The sequence below is a fragment of the Trematomus bernacchii genome, unplaced genomic scaffold (assembly GCF_902827165.1).
Source record: "Trematomus bernacchii unplaced genomic scaffold, fTreBer1.1, whole genome shotgun sequence".
NCBI classification, from domain to species: Eukaryota; Metazoa; Chordata; class Actinopteri; order Perciformes; family Nototheniidae; genus Trematomus; species Trematomus bernacchii.
This window is the reverse complement of record NW_022987705.1, coordinates 1,095,645-1,117,308: the sequence shown is the minus strand read 5'-3', so window position 1 is coordinate 1,117,308 and position 21,664 is coordinate 1,095,645. Positions and strand designations below refer to the sequence as shown.

Here is a 21,664-nt window from a genome sequence, read left to right as displayed (position 1 = left end):
CATCTACTTTAGAATCACCGGAAAAGTCTGCGAGAGTTTGATTAGAGTTTAAGAAGCAGTCCTGAAGTACCATCATCGCAGGCAAACAAAAAAGACAAACATATTTTGTCGAGCAGATTGTCTGCGACAAGGCAACCGGTAACTGTTTGTGTAACACATCCGACCCTTTGCAGGGGATGCCCACTGCGGGTGGCAGAACAGACCTGAATCCAGTAGACTTCTCAGAATGACTAGAGATCTTCTCATAGTCCAGAACAGTTAACAGGCACAGCAGAATCACGATATGGGCCATTTTCCCAGACCAGCACACAGTATCCGCGATGTTCCTGGGGCAAAAATCCTCCTCCTCACAGCAGCAAAGGACAGGCGAAAGCAGCAGCGTGGAAGCGCTCCGGTCTCTCCGTGGTATCCCCGGGGTAAAAGGTCTCCTCAGCAAAGCAGCACACGACACTGCAGCACACGACAGGTGGGAGCAGGCCTCCGCAACAGCAGAACCAGGACAGGTGGAAAGCAGGCCCCAGCCGCGGCAAATCCTCCTCCGCACAGCAGCACACGCCCGGTGGAAGCAGGCCCCAGCCCGAAGCGTGGAGCCACTCCGTCTCACCGCGATGTCTCCGGGATAAAATCCTCCTCAGTACAGCCGTACTCTACAGGTGGGAGCAGGCCTCCGCAGATCGTAGATGACCTGATTGTGGTTTCAGTAGTGTGTAGGATTCAGGCCTCTGTCTGTCGGTCTGTCGGCTAGCCTTTGACGATATATCCAATCGTATTTACATTAAATGAATGTAATGTTGAACGCTGCGCGGGCCGGGAGCAGTCAGTCGGGCAGGAGGAGCTGCCAGCGGGCCCAGCAGAGGCCGCAGCTCCGGAAAGACAGGGCGAATCCACCGATCCCTCACATGGCGTGCAGCGGGAGGGCCATGACATCCGAGGCGTGGATAAGTCCCAGAAGAAGCCGTCAGGTATGATGGACCAGTGCACCACCACGCTTTCCCCGTCGTCTAAAGCGCTTTCGGCGAGGCAGGATGCAGGGCAACCGGCGCAGGTAGGTGGGAATATCCGACAGTAGAGAGGGGGGGGGCGATTTATGGTTGCCAGATGTAGGTTTGGGCAGCAATGTAAACTCCAGTGAGGGTCTGAGGTGGAGGAGAGCTTGGCGATCGTAGACGAGCAGAGCAGAGACATTCTGACAAACAAACAAAACAAAAAGAGGATAGCTAAAGGCAGAGAGCTGACCCCTAGATTCCACCGGGTCCGTCTGCGGCGCGTTACGGGCGCGTTACGGGCGCGTTACGGTGCTCACGGCGATCGCGGCCACTCTAGTCAATGGGTGCTATTCCACCACACGCGACGCGTTACGGCTCAGAAGCGTCCTAGAAGCGGCTCGGCGCAGGGCTCCTCTAAATTTAGGATCGAATCCTATTTTTGTCGCGGCGCAGCCGTAACGTAAGGTCGGGCAGGCAGGAAGTGGAACGTTCAGAGCTATATATACACACACACAAAATAATTTTGCAGACCCTATCCCTCCGTAGTCTTTCAAGTAGGAGGAGAAATGCCAGCGTTCTCCTCCGGTTTACAGGCACTGTGTAAATTATATATATAGAATAATTATGATGATGAATGCATTTTCTTACCACTAAAATACAGCAACACATCTTTGATTCATGTCGTTTATAACTGGAATATTACAGTTATTATTAACTTTGTCTGTACAACGTAGCCTGTCCAGGAAATATGCCCAAATCAACAAAAACTGCGAGCCGGCAGGCAAGACGCTCCGCTTCTGAAATGCTTCTGAAACGCGCCTGGTAGGGTATGACGCCGGAGGAGGCCGGACCAAAACCGCAACGCGGCGCAGACGGACCCGGTGGAATCTAGGGGTTACGGGCGCGTTACGGCTGCGCCGCGGTGCTCACGGCGATCGCGGCCACTCTAGTCAATGGGTGTTATTCCACCACACGCGGCGCGTTACGGCTCAGAAGCGTCCCAGAAGCGTCTCGGCGCAGGGCTCCTCTAAAATTAGGATGAATCCTATTTTTGACGCGACGCAGCCGTAAGGTAATGTCGGGCAGGCAGGAAGTGGAACGTTCAGAGCATATATAGCATATATATATATATATACACACACACATTTTGCAGACCCTATCCCTCCGTAGTCTTTCAAGTAGGAGGAGAAATGCCAGCGTTCTCCTCCGGTTTACAGGCACTGTGTAAATTATAGAATAATTATGATGATGAATGCATTTTTTTACCACTAAAATACAGCAACACATCTTTGATTCATGTCGTTTATAACTGGAATATTACAATTATTATTAACTTTGTCTGTACAACGTAGCCTGTCCAGGAAATATGCCCAAATCAACAAAAACTCCGCTTCTGAAATGCTTCTGAAACGCGCCTGGTAGGGTATGACGCCGGAGGAGGCCGGACCAAAACCGTGGCGCAGCCGTAACGCGACGCAGACGGACCCGGTGGAATCTAGGGGTGAGGGAGCGGCGAGCCGACACAGGCGCCATCTTCCCACACACTGGTCACAGCTGTACGGTCTCTCCTCCTAAAATCATGTTATACATTTACATATAATGAGACCAAAGGACTTCCATGTCACGGGGTTCAAGGTCTAGATTTTTGGCTGTTACCAATAAAGAAACACTTAAAAGGTTCACATAAAATATAGCTGCACAGTGCACAATAAAATGTGGTTATCAAATATACTGTTTTAATATAAATATAATATATAAATATATATATTATATAAAATATATAAATATAAAATATAATTATTGTTAAAGTATTGTTTGTATTGATTAGGGTTCAATCAAATGGCAGTCATACATAAACAGTAAAAAATAATTAGCTTATTATTTATCAATCACCTCTGTCCTGGAGTTTACCAGGAGTGGCAGTGATATAGGAAGACAATGCAATAATATACTCATGTTACATATTTACATTTAAACATGTACATTTTACATCAGATATTTACAGTCATCTTACACTTACAGTTAAAACACGACAAAATGATTTGAGGTCAGTGCAAAACATAAATCAAGGCAAGAATAAGGGGAGGAAAATCAAAAGCTATCTGTGGAGGAACACTCTAACCCACGGGGTCTCCTAGTGAGGGATTTATAATGTGTCTCGTGATCCCAGTTGAACATCTCAGGCTGGGCAAAAAAGATGATCTTTGTAGCAAGACCTTTGTTCATCCTGCCAGTCTCATTTAATATTTCTTCCAGCTTTCTTTGGCTCAGCAGTGCAGCACTGAGGCGTATTTTCTTTCCCTGACACGTCAGGCTGTAGTTTTACAAAAAACAACCCCGGTCTACAAGCATAACTATGGATGTTAGGCTTTTTTTCCTGTAGGAGATCTAAATTGTCAGTTTATGAGAACTGAGCTAAGCCACTCGAGACATTCAAAGACAGCTCAGATGTCCTGGTGTAGTGGAGACAGTGGTGTAGGGGTGGAGTCATTATTCCAGTTCAAGGTGAAGTTGGCACTGTTCTTGGCGGAGAACTCAGGTACAGGGAAAGCAACGTGGAAAGCCACACCTGTGGCCAAAATGAGAACTGAAATAACAAGGATGAGCCCTCTGCGCAGGATCAGCTCAGTGACTGAAAGCAGTGTTATAGTTTTGGTGTCTTTGGAAGTCTTTTCGCTCTGCTCAGCGTCCCGCTCGGCTCCTACTGCATTGATGTTGTTGTCCTCTGCCTCAGGAAACACTTTCAGCTCCTGATCCTTGGAGTTGACTGGACAGTAGCCATCTGATTTCAGGGCTTCGCCATCCAACTCCTTCGGAGTGCAAAGAAGTTGCTGTTAATCAATGTATGAGTAGCTAAAAGATCATAAACAGGGACAAAGGAGGGAGAACATCCTGCTTTACTCCACACCACATACTGTAATGCACTCACTGTGATAGGGCAGTCAGAGATGTCCGGCACCATCGCTTCATTTAGCAGAGTACTGATAGGGCGCTTTGAGCTCACCACCACTCCTCTTCCACCCCGCAGTTGAGCCTGAAAACGCATTAAAGTGAGTTTTATGAGGGAAAATATTTTATAGTAAAAGTATTGGCTTTATTTTTACTTTACTTTGTATTTACTTAATTCAGTCATTTGTAGCATTGTTGAGTATGTATTCAATGTTCTGCTTCAACGTGTAGGGTATTCTGTTTATTCTAATGAGTGAAGAGAGATAACTGTAAAAGCTATCCAAATGAAAAAAGGCAAATACTGAAACATGAAGAGTTTAAATGTTCCCAAAATTAGGAGGAAGCAATCATTGATTGCCTGCTTCCGAGGCCTGATGAAGCTCCATTATACCAAAAATATTTCCCTTAAAGTGGACCTATCATGCTATATTTGAATAATATAGTGTAGGACCATACCTATATAAGGCATATTTATACTTTTTTCTTTTCAAAATACCAAACAGATCATGCATTTTAGCCATGCCTCATTTCGCTCAATTTGCACTTTTTTTTAGCTCTGTTTTTGCAAGGGCTGATTCAGTGAGAACAGCACCATCTACAGGCCTGGCATATGTACTACAGCGTCTCCAGCGCTTTCGAACGGCAATGGCCGTGGCTGTCTCCTCCTGATTGGTGGAGTTGGCCCAATAGCCGTAGCGCCACCGTCCTGACGTCAGGACAGTGTTCAAATCTGGATCAGTTTTTATCAGATCCGTTGCAGCCCCTTTTTTAGAGATTTGGGTATGGAGGAAAATAGAGAGGGTTGTGTTTTCTGACACTTGGTGAGTTCCCTGGAACACCGAGGACACATATTCATGTATAAAAGACGTACAAAAGTGCATTTTGCATGATAGGTCCCCTTTAATTGGAAGTTTCAAATGATGCCCTCAATCTATTATGCCATGCATGCTTTAATGAAAGATTAAAATATCTTACCTTGTGTGTGATTTTCTTCCAGTTGAGTTTAAAGATTAGAAAGAGGAAGAACCCCGTCTCAAGTACAACACAGATAAAGATACCCAGCCACAAGCCTAACCAGAGGGACACAAAAAGGCTCGATTAAAGAAGAATCTACAGTGTATTCATTTCACACATACAAAAAGAAAAACATATGACATTTATGACAAAAAGACTAAGAAACAGTCACGCCAACGGCTAATGGACACATTTAAAATGTCCCCTGCCAATCCCCAAAGTTATTACATGTCAATGATCATCAACATTCCCATCCCTACAGACGTTCAGTGCCTGGTTAAATTGATTAAAAGGGTTGCTGGAGGCTTTATCAGGTACACTAAACGTCAAAGAAATTGGATGTTACACGAGAGACATATTTAAAAAGTGTCTGGTCAAACTTATTTCCAAAGAGCTACACAATAAGGTAGCAAGTCTCTAGCAAGTTCTTCTTGGTTTGCCTAAAGAAATAAAGATAGAAGCAAGAAGAAATAACATTTAATAACAACTAAACCTTATCTGAGTCTTTTTTAGTAACATAATTACCATACTAGTAATCTATTAATCCCAATTACGACTATAAAAACACTATGAGAAAGCAAGAAGATATACAACTCACAAGATCAGAGCTTTGACACACAATAGGTAGATGTGTGTTTCCATGTATCAATATATGCACACTTTGAGTGATAGAAAGGAAATGTAAGGAATGTGTGTTGCAACAGGACCCAGTGGGTTTGTGTGTAAGTATTTGAACCTTGACTGAAATGTAGACACGCTACTTCAATTACAACTTCTGCTGCCATACTGAGGATGTGCTGCACATTGGACAATACAAGAAATGTATATGATTCAAGTCCAAACCCCAGTCTTTGATGGCATACAAGGAAATTGAGGTAACTCCCTGATCACTGGCAACTGCTGAATTAAAGTGGACCTATCATGCTATATTTGAATAATATATTGTAGGGCCATACCTATATAAAACATGTCTGCAAAGTTTTTTTTTCAAAATACCAAACAGATCATGCATTTTATCCATGCCTCATTTCGCTCTATTTGCTGTATTCCAGCCCTGTTTTTGCAAGGGCTGATTCTGTGGCAAATGAGCTGCAGCTGACCACGCCGCCCTGCAAAGGAGGGGGGCGAGGCACGAGCGTCATGTTACCATGCTGTTACCATGCTGTTACCATGCCACGGCAACCTCTCATTCCCCTGAAGTCATAGGGGTGCCATCCGGAGACGTTGTTCCAAAAAAGGTTGGCGTAAAGTCACGGCAATAATACATATTTTTTTCATATTTTTGTATAGCTTGTTTGCCAAAACATAGAGGGTTGAAATAGGAACGTTACCTACTATCCTGAGCTTGGCAACAAACATCAGAGCTATTCCCACTGGCAGACCAACGCAGTAGTAACACACCAGGTTGGACAAGGCGGCAATTTTCTGCATCCCAGCTCCCACAAGAATCCCTGAGCAAACACACTGAAAACACACACCGATTGAAACAAAGAGAAACAAGTGATGTTCATTCAATGAAACAAGCTCTCTGTACTCAATGCGAAATAAGACCTTTTTGTTGTGTGATAACTTACCAGAAGTGCATCAAAGAACTGTAGAAATATGTAGACTGTGAGGTTCTGTGAGACCATGTTCACAATGTTTCTGCGGAGAGTAGAAGAAGCAGATTACCAAAACAGAGTTGCCTTTACGTGTGGCAGAAATGAACGTGTGTTCATCTGAAACTCACTCATCAGAGGTGAATATGTAGCCAACGACAGACTTAGAGCCAGCGATAACGACACCCTGGAGTAAAGCAAGCATTCCTATAGCAAAGACATTACAAAAATGGGAGAAAAGGTGCATGTTTCATGATTGTCAATACAACTAAAGTAGAATTTTTCTTCTGTCATCTATTAGAAACGCATACACCTCCCAACCAATCAGCATCAAGCATTCCCTCTTGGCAGGTTTAGTTTGTATAAATTGGGTATGATTGTGTTTACAAGAATATGCTAATGTATACATACCTGACAGAAACAGAGCTACTTTGCAGGTGACTAAGGCCCTGGTAGTGTTCCCGGCCCCCAGAGCATTCCCAACACGCACACAGGCAGCTGCATGGACACCTAGAGGGAACTGCAAGGACCCAATGTTACTTTGTGGTATCAGTTATTAAGTCAGCTTTGAAATACGCTTATTCACTTTCTTTTCGAGAGCCAGAGGTGTTAAGATGTTTACCCTGCTTTCAATCTTATTGCTTTGTTAACATCCTTCTGAATGTATGTCCTTTTTTGAATGGTATAGATCTTCCTATCTAAAGTGAATTTCCCAAAATGCTGAATTATCTTTAAGAATGTGGTTTACAAATACCATATATGTTATGGCTCCTATTTCCATCAATACATGCTGGGCAGCAAGATCCACCTCTCCAAGTACACCTGATGAAAGAAGTCACATTCAGAAAATGAGTGGTTATTTTTATATGCTGCTCTTAATTATGAATTAACCACATACTGCTGGTGGTTAGGCTTCCCTCTTTAAACCAGAATTGTTTTCGGGCAAATAAGGTGAACTTATGGAGACACGTTACAGTGAATGGGGGAGGTTATCTGTTGTCTGTCCACAACAATTGTTTTTCAGAAAACAATTGTTGTTTCTTCACCTTGTGTACCTTGTTTTAAGTAATTTGGTTTATTTAAAATCAGATACTTGTGTGTCTTTCCAGTTTAACATTTTTTAAATATTCTTATTCAGCAATTTCAAAAACCTATGTAAATGGAGAGCATATTTACATTTACTCTGATGGTATAAATATTTCTTTGTAGACATTTTTTATCTACATCTTCAGATACTTATTAAAGCTTCACTCAAAGTGACTCTCAAGACATTTCTAAGAAAACACAGCACTTACCTGCAAGGATACCGCCGACATCCCAGATCCACCATTCAAAGCAGACCATGAAAAGACTGGGGACAGCCAGCCTCATGTAGGAGCCCCACTCCTGCAGACAGTCAGTGGACCAGCCTGCAGAGAATAACAAGGGTTATACTCAATGTGGCCTGTAGAGGACGACAGACGTATTTAGTCAAATCGTATTGTGTAAATGACTTGCCTCCCCATGTTTGCTGATGGAGCTTCTTCCATCTGATGTATCCAAACAACAGAAGGCAGATTGCAATCTGAGAAATGCTGTTAGCAATTGCTGATCCACTGTAAACACACATGATAGAACATATTTTCAAACTGGATCATTGTGTAGTGTTAGAAATTAAAATCAATGTTAATAGCATAATTAGTCTAAAATATATCGTCAGTTTTAAAAGCTGTTTTATTGTGAAAAAACCCGGAAGTTCTCAAAGTCTCAATGCCAAGCCTTTATTCTGAAAATCCTTCATATCCGGTCAGTATGTTACATGTCGCGAACAATGTTTTAAACTAACCTACAGCTGTTTATAAGGTATTAAATAGAAAGTCATGAAAGAGATGAGGAGAAAAGGCTTAAGGAAGTAGGCAGGGAATACAGAATGTCAAAGGCCTCTGTATTACGCGATGTCGAAGACTGAGGAGGGCGTACCCCCTATCTACACAGCAGGAGGGAACGAGAAGAAGATAAAGGAGATCGGGAAGGAGAAGACGAGACCTTTTGTTCGCTGGAGCTCCACGAGAGACATCACCTGCTTTGTCTTTTCCCTACCCTCTGCTTGTTGTATCATCGTGCCATTTAATTAAACTCACCAATTTGAACCTTTTCGGAGACTCCATTAGTCTCTTCATTCTAAGCTCCTCTCCTGGACGCGAGAACATCGAATACTTCTATGCAGTTCTTGTATCAAATGATGAGATAGGTTTAAGTGATCGAGATATGTAAGTGATGGGGTTTTACAAATTAGGGGAAACTCCAAATACACTGGATCCATGTTTTAATCTGTACCAGAAACACCCCCGTTAAGACTATGGACAACCAACTGGTGACCTGAGCACAATTATTGAAAAGTTATTACAGTAGAAACAGGGTACTAACCCACGAGGACAACTGTATGTACAAACTCTATGAACAAAATTCCCCAACAGATTGTGGCGACTGTGCACAGATGTATCCAGTCACAAAAGTTACTATTGCTAAGTAATAGTGAGAATTAAAATATTGGAGAATATATGGGGACGTCTTTTTATAGTGTGTGAAACATGTGGTGCTTGAAGCATGTAAGTATTTCAATTTATAGAAAAAAAAATGGTTTCCTGAAAGAGTTATTTGGAGTAGATGTGTTACAGTGGGAGAAAAAACAATGTTTGGAGATATAGTACATTTATTAGTAGACATTAATTGTGTTTAGATGGCATTTAACATTTAAAACAGATAGTATGATTAGAAGATAGAGTGGAGAAGGTTGGATTTACTTTACCTCAGTGTGTTAGAATTTCTATAGGTAATGCGTCCCGAGACCTGGACTCTCTCTCTCTGCCTGTCAGCCTGCTACGACCCCTATCAGACAAAAGACCTCACTACAGGAGACTCCTCCTCCTTCTCCATCGAACAGACAGAGAACCAGAGCTGAACCAACAACGACAAGACTCCATCCAGAACCATCTCCACCTGAGGCATCCAGAACCAGAACAGCATGCTGACATAGAGGCATACTCTCATCAGTCGCCACAGGACATGAAGTTCCAAGCTGAGCCACGAGATTTGGCACAAGAGCAGAGTGTGGGACATGAAAGCAGAATACGCCCTCCATACAACAGCGAAGAGACTGTAAAGAAGGAGATGAAATGCAAAGCAGTTGGGCCACTGAAAAGAGTACCAGCGGAAGGATTTAAGAGCTGATGGACTGAGGAGAAGACGGAACCAGAGGAGTTGGCATGGTCTAACAGAATGTGAGGGGGTCGTGGCTTGAGACAACAAGAGGAGGAGAAAAGGAAAACGGGAGTGAGTGAGTTTATACATAAACACACTTATTCACAAACAAACTTGAATTGACTTGATAAATACGTAAAGACAAAAAGATTTATTAGCCATGAATTAATAAATTGGTAAATTAAAATAGTAATAAAGAGGAAACTGTTAAAGTAAAATGAGGAAATAATCCTAAAACACACTGAGGGTACTGTGAGATAAAGGGGTAGACATGATGGAAATATTCACCACACTTTACACTTTAAGCAGTGAGTGTTTTGGGACTTAGGAGTACAGAGTAGAACATATTTTTCAATCTTTCCATCATGTAAACAAATTATTCCCTAAGAGATTTTATTCATGGGTGAATTTGGTAGAGATCTAATGTGTTACAATATTGATCTACAGCTAAAGGGATAGTTTTAGTGACCACTCTATAAAAGCAGACAAATCTGTGTTAGTTGGACAATGTTAAAGGGAGAGCTAATACCAAGCCAAATATAGTATCACAATCTAAAGTATTGTTTTCGCCATTGTAGCATAGTTATTACCATAGGATAACTGTTAAGGTGGAAATAACATTTGTTTGTCCAAGATGTAGAGTTTTAAAGGACACTGGGCAAAGAGCGATTGCAAATTTAATTTTGGAAAAAGCTATATAATTGGGAGTAATACATGCGGGGTCTTGGATCACTCATTGCAATGATGCATATTTTTGACAACCCATATCGTTTAGGGAGAAGGGGTCACTCAACCCACCCAGCAGTTGTTTTAAATCTTACTTGTAGCTTCACAGGGAGCGCACGGCACCAAATTATGAGTTTAAAAGACAAGCGCCACCACCTCCTGATGGTCATCCATTTAATCAGGGATGACCTGAAATTTAGAGATGTTATTTAAAGTAGAAACATATCCGCCATAAGTGAAAATTCCTAAATTGAACTACAAACCATGGATGAAATAACTACTGTTTTTAAAATCCTTGATAGAGGAGGGAGTAACTGTTACATGCTCGGACACCAAGGTTCCACACACTGTTAAAGGGGTTAGCATAGTTCTTTAAGTAGACTAGAATTGAAGATAAATTAGTGTAATGAGTTATTGATATTCCACCGGTTTTCACACCATTTAAGGAACTTTATCACTGCATTAGAACAGACCACCAAACGGTAATGAAGTAGGAACCATAAGTGATGAAATTCTCCAATTGTTGTAACTGACCAAAATCTTCTCCCAGAAATGACTGTCTGAAATGCCGTATCCCAGAGTAGATGTTTGATGGTATCATGGAACTAAAACCTTGTATGCAGTCTTGCTACAGGATTAGACTGGGACCTGTGCACTTGTACAGCCAGTGATGTTTTATATGCAGTACCAATGACAGTGGGGCAGTTAATCAACATGGCGAAACACCCCAAAACCAGTAGGGCTAAGAGACCAGTCAAAGGAGGGAGTTTAGGCTCCACAGTGTACAAGGATAGCATAGGGGTGCCCAGGGGAGTGCTAGATGTTGGAGTTGCATTCCATGTACCCGCACCCTAACGTACCGATTGATCGCCGCGGCCCTCACCCAGGAACACACTAGGGGTCAATATCTCATGAGGGGACAGTTTCAACTACTAACAGAACAAGACTACCCACCCCCATATACAGATCGTGATGTAAATGATGAGAGTGTGTAAAAGATGTTAAGTAATGGAGATGTTCGATGATGAGATTGTTCAAAGAATGTCCAAATGATGTGATACTTCAAATGATGAAATCATTTAAAGGAAGAACCAGCTACAATGCTAATATGAAGGGAATCAATGCAATTTACTATACTATTCCAAGATGGTGTATTCTTTATTACTCTATACTATTCCAAGATGGTGTATTCTTTATTACTTTATACTATTCCAAGATGGTGTATCTTTATTTTTATTTTTACTTTGTACTATTTAAAAAAAAAAAATAAAAAAAGTTTGTTTCTTTTATACTTTGTAAAAACAAGTGCCTTAACACTGAATGTAGTATGAGAAGGATTTCTGTGAAAGGAGGGAGTAAGAAATGTTCTGATACCAAGCTAAGTGGTGCTATTCATGATATTGAATGTTAACACTAGAAGTTATGCACAAAGAAAACTTTTATGATTAAAGACCAGCCAAAGTTTTTATTTTTTGTATTTTAATGACGGTTATTTAAACCATTCCATTCTGATTGTATGTTTTTGATATGAGTTATGTACTATGCAAAGAAGAACTCATTGATTTCAGTATTATGTTCATACCTTAAAGGGTATGAAAGGAGGGATTGTTAAAAACCAAGCTAATTGCTGCTATTTTGAAAAGTGATATTGAATGTTAAAACTAGAAGTTTAAGCACAAAGGAAAACTTATGTTGAAGACCAACCGAAGTATTTTTTGTATTTTTGATGACTGTTATTTAAACCATTCCATTCTGATTGTATGTTTTTGATATGAGTTATGTACTATGCAAAGAAGAACTCATTAATTTCAGTATTGTGTTCACACCTTAAAAGGTGTGAAAGGAGGGATTGTAAATTAAAATCAAGGTTTAATACCAGCCAAAGTATTTTTTTTATTTTTTGTTGTATTTTCGTATTTTAATGACGGTTATTTAAACCATTCCATTCTGATTGTATGTTTTTGATATGAGTTATGTACTATGCAAAGTTCAGATGAAGAACTCATTAATTTCAGTATTATGTTCACACCTTAAAAGGTGTGAAAGGAGGGATTGTTAGAAATTTAAAATCAATGTTTACAGATGAAGAACTCATTAATTTCAGTATTGTGTTCACACCTTAAAAGGTGTGAAAGGAGGGATTGTTAGAAATTAAAATCAATGTTAATAGCATAATTAGTCTAAAATATATCGTCAGTTTTAAAAGCTGTTTTATTGTGAAAAAACCCGGAAGTTCTCAAAGTCTCAATGCCAAGCCTTTATTCTGAAAATCCTTCATATCCGGTCAGTATGTTACATGTCGCGAACAATGTTTTAAACTAACCTACAGCTGTTTATAAGGTATTAAATAGAAAGTCATGAAAGAGATGAGGAGAAAAGGCTTAAGGAAGTAGGCAGGGAATACAGAATGTCAAAGGCCTCTGTATTACGCGATGTCGAAGACTGAGGAGGGCGTACCCCCTATCTACACAGCAGGAGGGAACGAGAAGAAGATAAAGGAGATCGGGAAGGAGAAGACGAGACCTTTTGTTCGCTGGAGCTCCACGAGAGACATCACCTGCTTTGTCTTTTCCCTACCCTCTGCTTGTTGTATCATCGTGCCATTTAATTAAACTCACCAATTTGAACCTTTTCGGAGACTCCATTAGTCTCTTCATTCTAAGCTCCTCTCCTGGACGCGAGAACATCGAATACTTCTAATAGTAGTGATGGTCTACATCTACTGTGACTCTATCCCGAAGGACTGAGAGGTCAAAAAAGGTCAGCAAAGAGACAGGCACACTTCATTTCTAAGGGTCATAGACTACGTTTTGAAAATGTGGAATCTAAATGGGAGGGGAGGGACAGACCTGACTTGACCCGACCACTTGATTGGTTTAGTGGACTGCCTGTTGAACCAAATGTTTGTCCAGCTGGACCAGGATCAACTCCTGTCACAGCGCTCTCTTCTTTTCCTACACTGCCTCCCTCTCTCTAAAAATAAAGTACACAAATAATAAACATCAGTATACTGCTGGCTTAGTTTTAACAAAAAACAAATCTTCTTAGATATATTGAAGTGCATAATGAGCTCTCTGACCTCCTGTCCCTTATTCACAAAATCCTGGCTGTGCATCAGCCCACAGCCTTTTGCTGTTTGAACAGCAGTGATCAGCAGAGTTTCTCTGCTTTGTAAAGGTGTACAGTCACTTGGACCGTTTATCGGTCATGATACTTGAGGCCTGATACCATAGACTGTCTAGCTGCACAACGTTTATTAACAATGCAAATGTTAGGAGAAAAAGCATGACACTTACATGACACCCATGTCGAGGCTGAAGATTAAGACATAGTTGGCCCCCAAGTTGAAAATGTTTGCTACTGCTGCCGTGTACATCTGAGGCAGAATGATCCCCTGACAGAAAAACATGAATTCACAATCAGCTATCCATCTGTGTAGCTTATATTGAAAGAGCGTTATTAATGTAGATTCAATATAGAACAAATACAGCACCCTGGTAACATGACAGGCAACAGCCATGCTAGCAGCTTGGTGAGGCTAAGCTAACATGCTCACAGTAAAATGTTTACCATGTTCTCAGTTTTAAAGATGAAGCTATTCTTTTTTTTTACTACTTGAGTGTTACCATTTCCTGATTGGGGAAATATTAAGATAGTCCTTTTTTTGAGGCAGGGCACCCTACTGAACTTCAGTGAACGAGAAGTGAACCTTTTTCCACTCATAAACGTACCTGGTTCTGCAGGTAGGCAACTTGCAGCATGTGCACAAACATGGCCTGTAGCAGGGAGAGACAAAGGGGAATATTAAAACTGGTAAAACTCTCAGATAACAGCCTGAATTCTCCACTTTGATGCTACTTTTAGATGTCATAAGTTGCTTCGCTTCAACAACTTGACTATAAGTTTGGAAAATATATTGACTGTTAAGCTTGTCCAGAGACACCACCAGCTAATGTTTTATTTCACTTAATGCTGTTGCTCCTGCCTTTAATTAATAACTTTAATACACCAGAGAGATTATGAATGGAACCCGATGGAGCATGATTCATTTTTTATACACAGACAATGAAATGGCAAACACTGTTTGAGTCTTCACTTTTTGAGGAATCACACAAAGACATCATCACTCTAATCTCTTTCTCGTTCCATAGCCATGCTTGCTATTTTTTTGGTCGCACAATGTACTAAATAAGGCTGTACAAAATGTTGGGCCTATCTTTTTTTTTAGTTCATTGCACTCACTGGAACAGCTGGTAGAAATGCCATCACGTAGATCTGGGCGATTCTGAAAAGGAGGCAAACAGAGTAATATTCATCTAAAGAAGTAGAGCAAAAACATAAACAGTAATTTAACATGTCCCAATTTGTACATGTCTTTATATGCAATATCAAAACGATGTGTTTGTTCACATTAAATTGCTTAAAGTTAGGGTAGGTAAGAATGGAGAAACCAGCTTGAGTGTGCTAGAATTTGAAAGTACACAACCAGAACAAATCTGCCTCTTCCTTCAGACTTCCTTACAGAGCCCCTCCTCCAACACACACGAACGTGCACATGACCAATGAGGGCATGAGATAAGTTTGTGCACGAGATGGAAGGCTGACAGGCAGGCTAAAATAATTGGTCGTGCTTTTTACAGCGCCACGGTTTCCACAGATGAATTTTTTTTAATGTATTTATTGTCAAAGCATTTAATGTATTCATTGCTATCGGGATGTTAAGAGCATTCCATGGAATATAAATAAAAGTGTTTCTGAAGTGAATTACCTACCCTACCTTTAACTTCCTTAAAATAAAATTGATAAAAGGACAGGACTCGTACAGTACAGCAGTTCGGTGGAATGCCTTAGAAACACCTAAAAGCATGTACATAAACTGAATTAATGTAAGCACTCCTGTACACACTAACCTGGAATAAAACAATATAATATGGATGTCAGTAACACTGAAGATAACAGTAAGAACCATGGCACTAAAGATAAGGATATGCGTCTTGCAGCATCCCTATTTTGTTCACATCAAACTTGTATCATTAACTTTCATAAACTGTGAATTTACTTTGCCACCTGTTCCTCTTGGTGCAAGATGATCAGCAGGTTGTGAGAGTTGATGAGAAGAGCCCAGCAGGGCAGAGTGAACAGCAGTAGGATCAATGTACTTTTCTGGAGAATTACTCCCACACGCTTCAAGTTTTTACTGCCGTATGTCTGCAAAACACAAAAGAGAACAAATTTAAAAACTGAGTCTGATTACATAGGTTCATAATATTGACTTTCTGTTGATAACACATAATGAAACAATAGAGCAATTAGATAATGTAGTTTGCTCACCTGAGAAATGAGTGTGTCACACGCCAGGGCGAGGCCATAGCCTGTTGCAGTCGTAGTGATGTCAATGGTCTGAGAGGAGGACAATCAAGAACAAGTGAATCAGAAGGGATAAAAACGGTATATAAGACAGAAAATGATACAAAATCCAGGTGGAAAAACAGTTACTGAGCAACATGTGGTCTTCTTGCAGCAGAACTCCATAGATAATAGATCATCTATGTGTGGAAACACACAACAGATTTAATATTTTAAGTATTCAATAACTGATTCCAGTGAGTTTTCACCTGTTAGGGGGAAGGGTTCATAAACCCAGTCAAACTGAGAATCAACCCCCAGTCTGCAGCTTGCTGCAAGCCGAAGCCAATTTGAGTGCATTGCTTTTGTTTGCTGTTGGCCTAATTCAGTGTCAACTGATGCTAACCCCAACACACAACACTCTCACAACACAAATGTATCCTATTTGCCCAACGCCAAATGGCAGACAGCCAATGTTGATTTGGGGTGAAGGAGCTCAATATCTAGCAAGCAAAAGAGAGACAGATATTTTCGCAGGCCAGGATGTCCAAAACAAACTGAGCTGATCGAACATGTGGGATTTTTTTTTTGTGTGTCTTTTTGGTCTAAATGTTCTTCCTGTTCTTTGTCTGCAGGATGTGTAAGTTAGCGACTGTTTGCAAACAATTTAGAAAGGACTTAAAAAGCTTGAGTATAGGGCTTGCATTAACGTGCACACCTCCCTACCACTACTGGGTGGAGGGGCATGGAAGCTCCCACGACTTTGTAAAAGTCTGAAAATGGGATGAATACGGAGTTGTGTCAGAGGAAGCAGAAATGATGCCATTCACCAAACAGTGAGTCAGTTGATCGCGGCTGTTGAATGGTTTCTTCTCGATGTGTCACTGAAAGGTTTAATGAGTTCAAACATTTTGTGAATCATCTGCTGTGGGCCTCATTAAGAACTAGATAATGCATTTCCTGAAGAAATTGCTAGTGGGAATGCTTTATGTTGAAAAACTGACGCTAAACTGCTATGCTGAAATGTAATGTGTAAGAAGAAAGTGAAGAATTTAGATTGAAAGGATACATGAACACAGGGGCTTGAATGTGTGATGAGAGAAGAAAAGAACGTAAAAAGGCTTGGAAAAGCAGCAGAATATTTGAACTGCAAACTTCTGAACTAACTTGATGGTGAATGATCTGTCGCCATGGCAACGGCATTTGATGACACCCCATAATACGCTTAGATGCGTTGATGGCTGCATCGTTACCAAACCTGTGAAGTTTTGGGGCGTTTGGAGCATTTTCACTGAAGTTATGAGAAAACCGTGTTTCATGGCGGGTATTGTGTTGCCATGGCAACGGCATTTGAAGAAATCTCAAAATTGTCCCATAGATGTCTTCAAGGCTGGACTGTTAGCACACATGTGAAGTTTGAGCACTTTTTGAACATTTTCATAGGAGTTATAGCGACATCATATTTTATGGCGAGGGATGCGTTTCCATGGAAGCGGCATATGGTGAGATCTCAGATTTGGCGTAGAGCTGTTGAGGCATGGACCGGTGATATACAAGTGAAGATTGGGGGACGATTGGACCGTGTCGATTGGACTTACAGCGACATCGTGTTTCATGGCGAGTGGTCTGTCGCCATGGCAACGGCATTTGATGACACCCCATAATACGCTTAGATGCGTTGATGGCTGCATCGTTACCAAACCTGTGAAGTTTTGGGGCGTTTGGAGAATTTTCACTGAAGTTATGAGAAAACCGTGTTTCAAGGCGAGCATTGTGTTGCCATGGCAACGGCATTTGAAGAAATCTCAAAACTGTCCCGTAGATGTCTTCACGGCTGTTAGGAGTTATACATTACATTAAGAGGTTACATTACTCTCTCTCTTCTCTTGATCGCCCTCTCTCTCTTCCCTTGATCGCCCTCTTGATCTTCGGCATATGATGATGACACCCCATAATTGCTGTTGAGGGCAGGACCATTAACCTTTATCTGAAGTCTGCTGCTCTGAGCATGTCAGTTGGAGTTATGACATCATCGTGTTCCATGACACAGGTGTTTATATTTGAGCTAACGAGGTGTGCAGAGATCAAAGGTTTCCATTTTTCTGAATAAGAGATAAACCTCTTACATGTGAAAGTTTTTTGTCGAAGAACCGTAACAGATATCTGTGAAATTTCAAAACGTGAAGCATGTCAAGGAAGTTGAGTATCTGAAGTGTAATTTGTGTGTACTTTCGGGTTAATAATGTGGCCTTTTTGGCAGTTTAACTAAAGGTGTGCGGCTGCTGCCGTGAGGAAATATCAGCCTGAAATTACAATGGGCTTTAATGGAGGCATGTTGAACGTTTTTGTCACTTCATGCCCTCAAGAGGCATTTTGTTTAATTATTTTTGCTTAATTATTTGTCATTTTTCAAGCTACGAGATGTTTTCCTACGTTTGTCATGAAAAATGATGTCTCAGGAATGTAGGGTTTGGGAATTATGGCAGTTTTAAAAAAAAATATGAAGGCAAATTTCAAGATTTGCTCCACTCTGTGACATCACGCACTCTAGTTAATGTTAAAATCTGAAGAAAACCTCTTTACCAAGGTCTGAACAATGTTTAATATCTCTAAAAGTAAGAATCAGATTTAAAAGTTGTGTTACACGAATAATGTCAGAAAGATGTGTAACATTTTAAAGTTGGAATGAGGTTTCTGAGTGAAAGTATGAATGAACAGTTAGCAGTTGAATTCGCATGAAGATTTGTTGAAGTCTGAAGAATTTCTCCATTGACTTCCATGTTAAAAATTTGATGAATTATGGGATGTATCTCTGGAATTATAAAAGTTATGAATGAGAAAAGTAATAGCCATCGATTCCCGACCGAGCTGAACGTTTTGATGTTTGAACTGAGTTTCTGCGATGTTCAATGCGGGAGGAGAAGAGGTGCAAAATTCCGGCGGAATAATAAAGAATTTTGTGCGTAGAACAACAGATAGTTGGAATGCTGTTAACAGCATTCCCACTAAATAACTAGATCTCAACTGACTACCAGTGAAATATTTGAGAAACTGATGTGTTAGGCTGGTGTTTTGTTCGCTGATGGCTGTTTCTGCCAGATGGAGCAACCAATCTGAGTCAGGATAAGAATGTTATCTTCCTGCAGAGCTATGTAGTTACCTTTAGCTATTCATACAAATTGTGACAAACACAATGGTTACAAGCGTTGGTGAGAGCGACACAGCTGTGCAGTTGATTGCACAACAGCTCTTTTACATTTCAAGTCTCTGCCAGTTGGTCTATAAAGTAAGCTACGCATGAGGTACAAACGAGTATCATGACACAAAACAGATATAATACTAAAGATGTTCTAATTGGGAGTATGAACGTTTTCAGTGGAAGCAGTAGACTTGTAGTAGTTGTACTACTCTAGTTGCATCATTTATAATCAGAGTAGTGTACAAAGGGTTTAAAAGGGTACCGCTGAGGCCAGTGCGTATCCTGCCAGTTCTGCATTGCCAATGTGACCACAGAATATGGTGTTAACAAACGGCAGGAGGAAGTTCAGAATCCGAAACAGCAGCTGCAGAAACAATCAGAAAGATTTCACTCATTTCAGGCCATCAATGACTGAAAACTACAGTACAATATGCTCTAATAGTAACTGGACAGCTTATGTGTGCTCAGCTTTGGGAAATCAAAAAGCACAGACAGGTTTAAGCACCATTATATGTCATTGCATGCTGTGTATATATTACATAACTGCATATTCACTGTACTATGCAACATTCACCAGTAACTCTGCACACAGTGAATATAAGAACTAAGTGTATAACAGTGGTGGCACTTTATGAATAACATACCAATCCCCCCCAACAAACAACACTTGAACTTTCCCCTACTCACCAGTGGGCCCGTGAGCCGTAAGACTTGGTAGAGTTCTTCTCTGTAGACCAGTGGTACCCAGCGTCTCACGCATGCACACCGAAACAGTTTGGAGCTGACTGCTGCCTCGTCTTCCTCGTCTTCCTCGGCCCCTGAGCTCCTGCCAACAGAAACCCCAGCAACGGGCCCTGCACCCGGCGGAGGGTCTGCAGGATCCGGGGAACCCAGCTTCTCCATTCAAACTCAGGAAAAGAAGAGAGAAGGGAGAGAGGAGGGAGTAAAGCCAAGGGAACGGGAGGGAGTGGGGAAGAGAGAACAAGGAGAGGGGCAGTCGGTCTATCTGGGTTCAGGAATACAACACATGCACTTGTTATTGATTGAATAATGTGGTTTGGAGGAGGAGTGAGGAGAAAATAATGATTAAAAAAAGGGGAGAGAAAGAAAACAGGGAGTGGAAAAGATCAAAAGTCTTTATTTGTGGATACAATGGTCAACGCAGGGCCGATGAATGTTTCTTGTGACTTGTAAGGGAGTTAGTGAAACTGGACCTGGTAGTCTTATTTGGTTTAGGAGTAATCTGATGAGGAATGCCTGTATGCATATTTTAGACAAAGAGGCATGATGGCATAATCTCTGCAGGCTTCGATGATTTATTTACCTGGCAGTCGTGCTCTTCATGTTTGTGTGTGCGCACATTAACAACTGATCTTATCTGCCTCTGATCAAACTTTGACCACTGACTTCGGCCTCTGCATGTTCTTGTCACCCAGCCAAATGTAGGAACATCAATTTTCTCCTAACAGAGCCCTGCAACCTAAACATTTACTCACCAGCATCTACAGGAACGTAAATGTTAATAAGTAATTGTAACTGAGTAACAGTATGGATTTACTCAATGCTATTCATCTTTAGTTTCTCAAGACTATTTCAGGAATTGCACATACATCTGCTTACACATTACAGCTGAGGAGGGCACAGGTGAAAAAGTGTGTGTGGCGAGAAAAGAGAGATCCCTGCATGGGTCTATCTACTATAAAGTAGGTGCAACTTATGGTGCAACTTCACGGAAAGCGCTCACTCTTCCAAACTATCAATTTGGCAATTGCTGTTAACCTTTAATCCACATAAGAATTGTTGCGCTGTCATAGACTGAATATCATGTTCCAACTAGAGAATGCAATTCCTGAAGAAATTGCTAGTGGGAATGCTTTATGCTGAAAAGCTGATGCTGAATTGCTATGCTGAAATGTAATGTGTAAGAAGAAAGTGAAGAATTTAGATTGAAATGATACATGAACACTGGGGGCTTGAATGTGTGATGAGAGAAGAAAAGAAAGTAAAAAGGCTTGGAAAAGCAGCAGAATATTTGAACTGCAAACTTTTGAACTAACTTGATGGCGAATGATCTGTCGCCATGCCAACGGCATTTGATGACATCCCATAATACGCTTAGATGCGTTGATGGCTGCATCGTTACCAAACCTGTGACGTTTTGGGCCGTTTGGAGCATTTTCACTGAAGTTATGAGAAAACCGTGTTTCATGGTGAGCATTGTGTTGCCATGGCAACGGCATATCCCGTAGATGTCTTCACGGCTGGACTGTTAGCACACATGTGAAGTTTGAGCACTTTTTGAACATTTTCATAGGAGTTATAGCGACATCGTGTTTTATGGCGAGGGATGCGTTTCCATGGAATCGGCATATGATGAAACCCCATAATTGACATAGAGCTGTTGAGGGCTGGACCGGTGATATACAAGTGAAGATTGGGGGACGATTGGACCGCGTCGATTGGACTTACAGCGACATTTGTTTCATGGCGAGTTGTCTGTCGCCATGGCAACGGCATTTGATGACACCCCATAATACGCTTAGATACGTTGATGACTGCATCCTTACCAAACCTGTGAAGTTTTGGGCTGTTTGGAGTATTTTCAC

The 21,664-nt window shown here is 41.2% G+C and overlaps 1 protein-coding gene across 2 annotated transcripts; it reads right to left on the bottom strand.

Annotated features, from left to right (window-relative positions):
• Positions 1-2,783: 2,783 nt before the first annotated feature.
• LOC117490761 (multidrug and toxin extrusion protein 1-like) lies at positions 2,784-20,043 on the bottom strand. Of its 2 annotated transcripts, none has more exons than XM_034140574.1 (17): positions 19,746-20,043; positions 19,321-19,422; positions 15,845-15,913; positions 15,573-15,721; positions 14,756-14,798; positions 14,245-14,289; positions 13,810-13,907; positions 8,045-8,142; positions 7,843-7,956; positions 7,302-7,369; positions 6,959-7,067; positions 6,679-6,754; positions 6,524-6,593; positions 6,281-6,413; positions 4,911-5,005; positions 3,916-4,020; positions 2,784-3,796 (listed from the first exon to the last, which is right to left on the bottom strand). In XM_034140574.1, the coding sequence occupies exons 1-17, from the start codon at positions 19,959-19,961 to the stop codon at positions 3,431-3,433; spliced, it is 1,956 nt and encodes a 651-aa protein (XP_033996465.1). In that variant the 5' UTR covers positions 19,962-20,043; the 3' UTR covers positions 2,784-3,430. The 2 variants fall into 2 exon arrangements, 1 of the variants encoding a protein (XP_033996465.1); XR_004556695.1 differs by having other exon boundaries at positions 3,648-3,796; positions 6,285-6,413.
• Between the last annotated feature and the right edge of the window lie 1,621 nt (positions 20,044-21,664).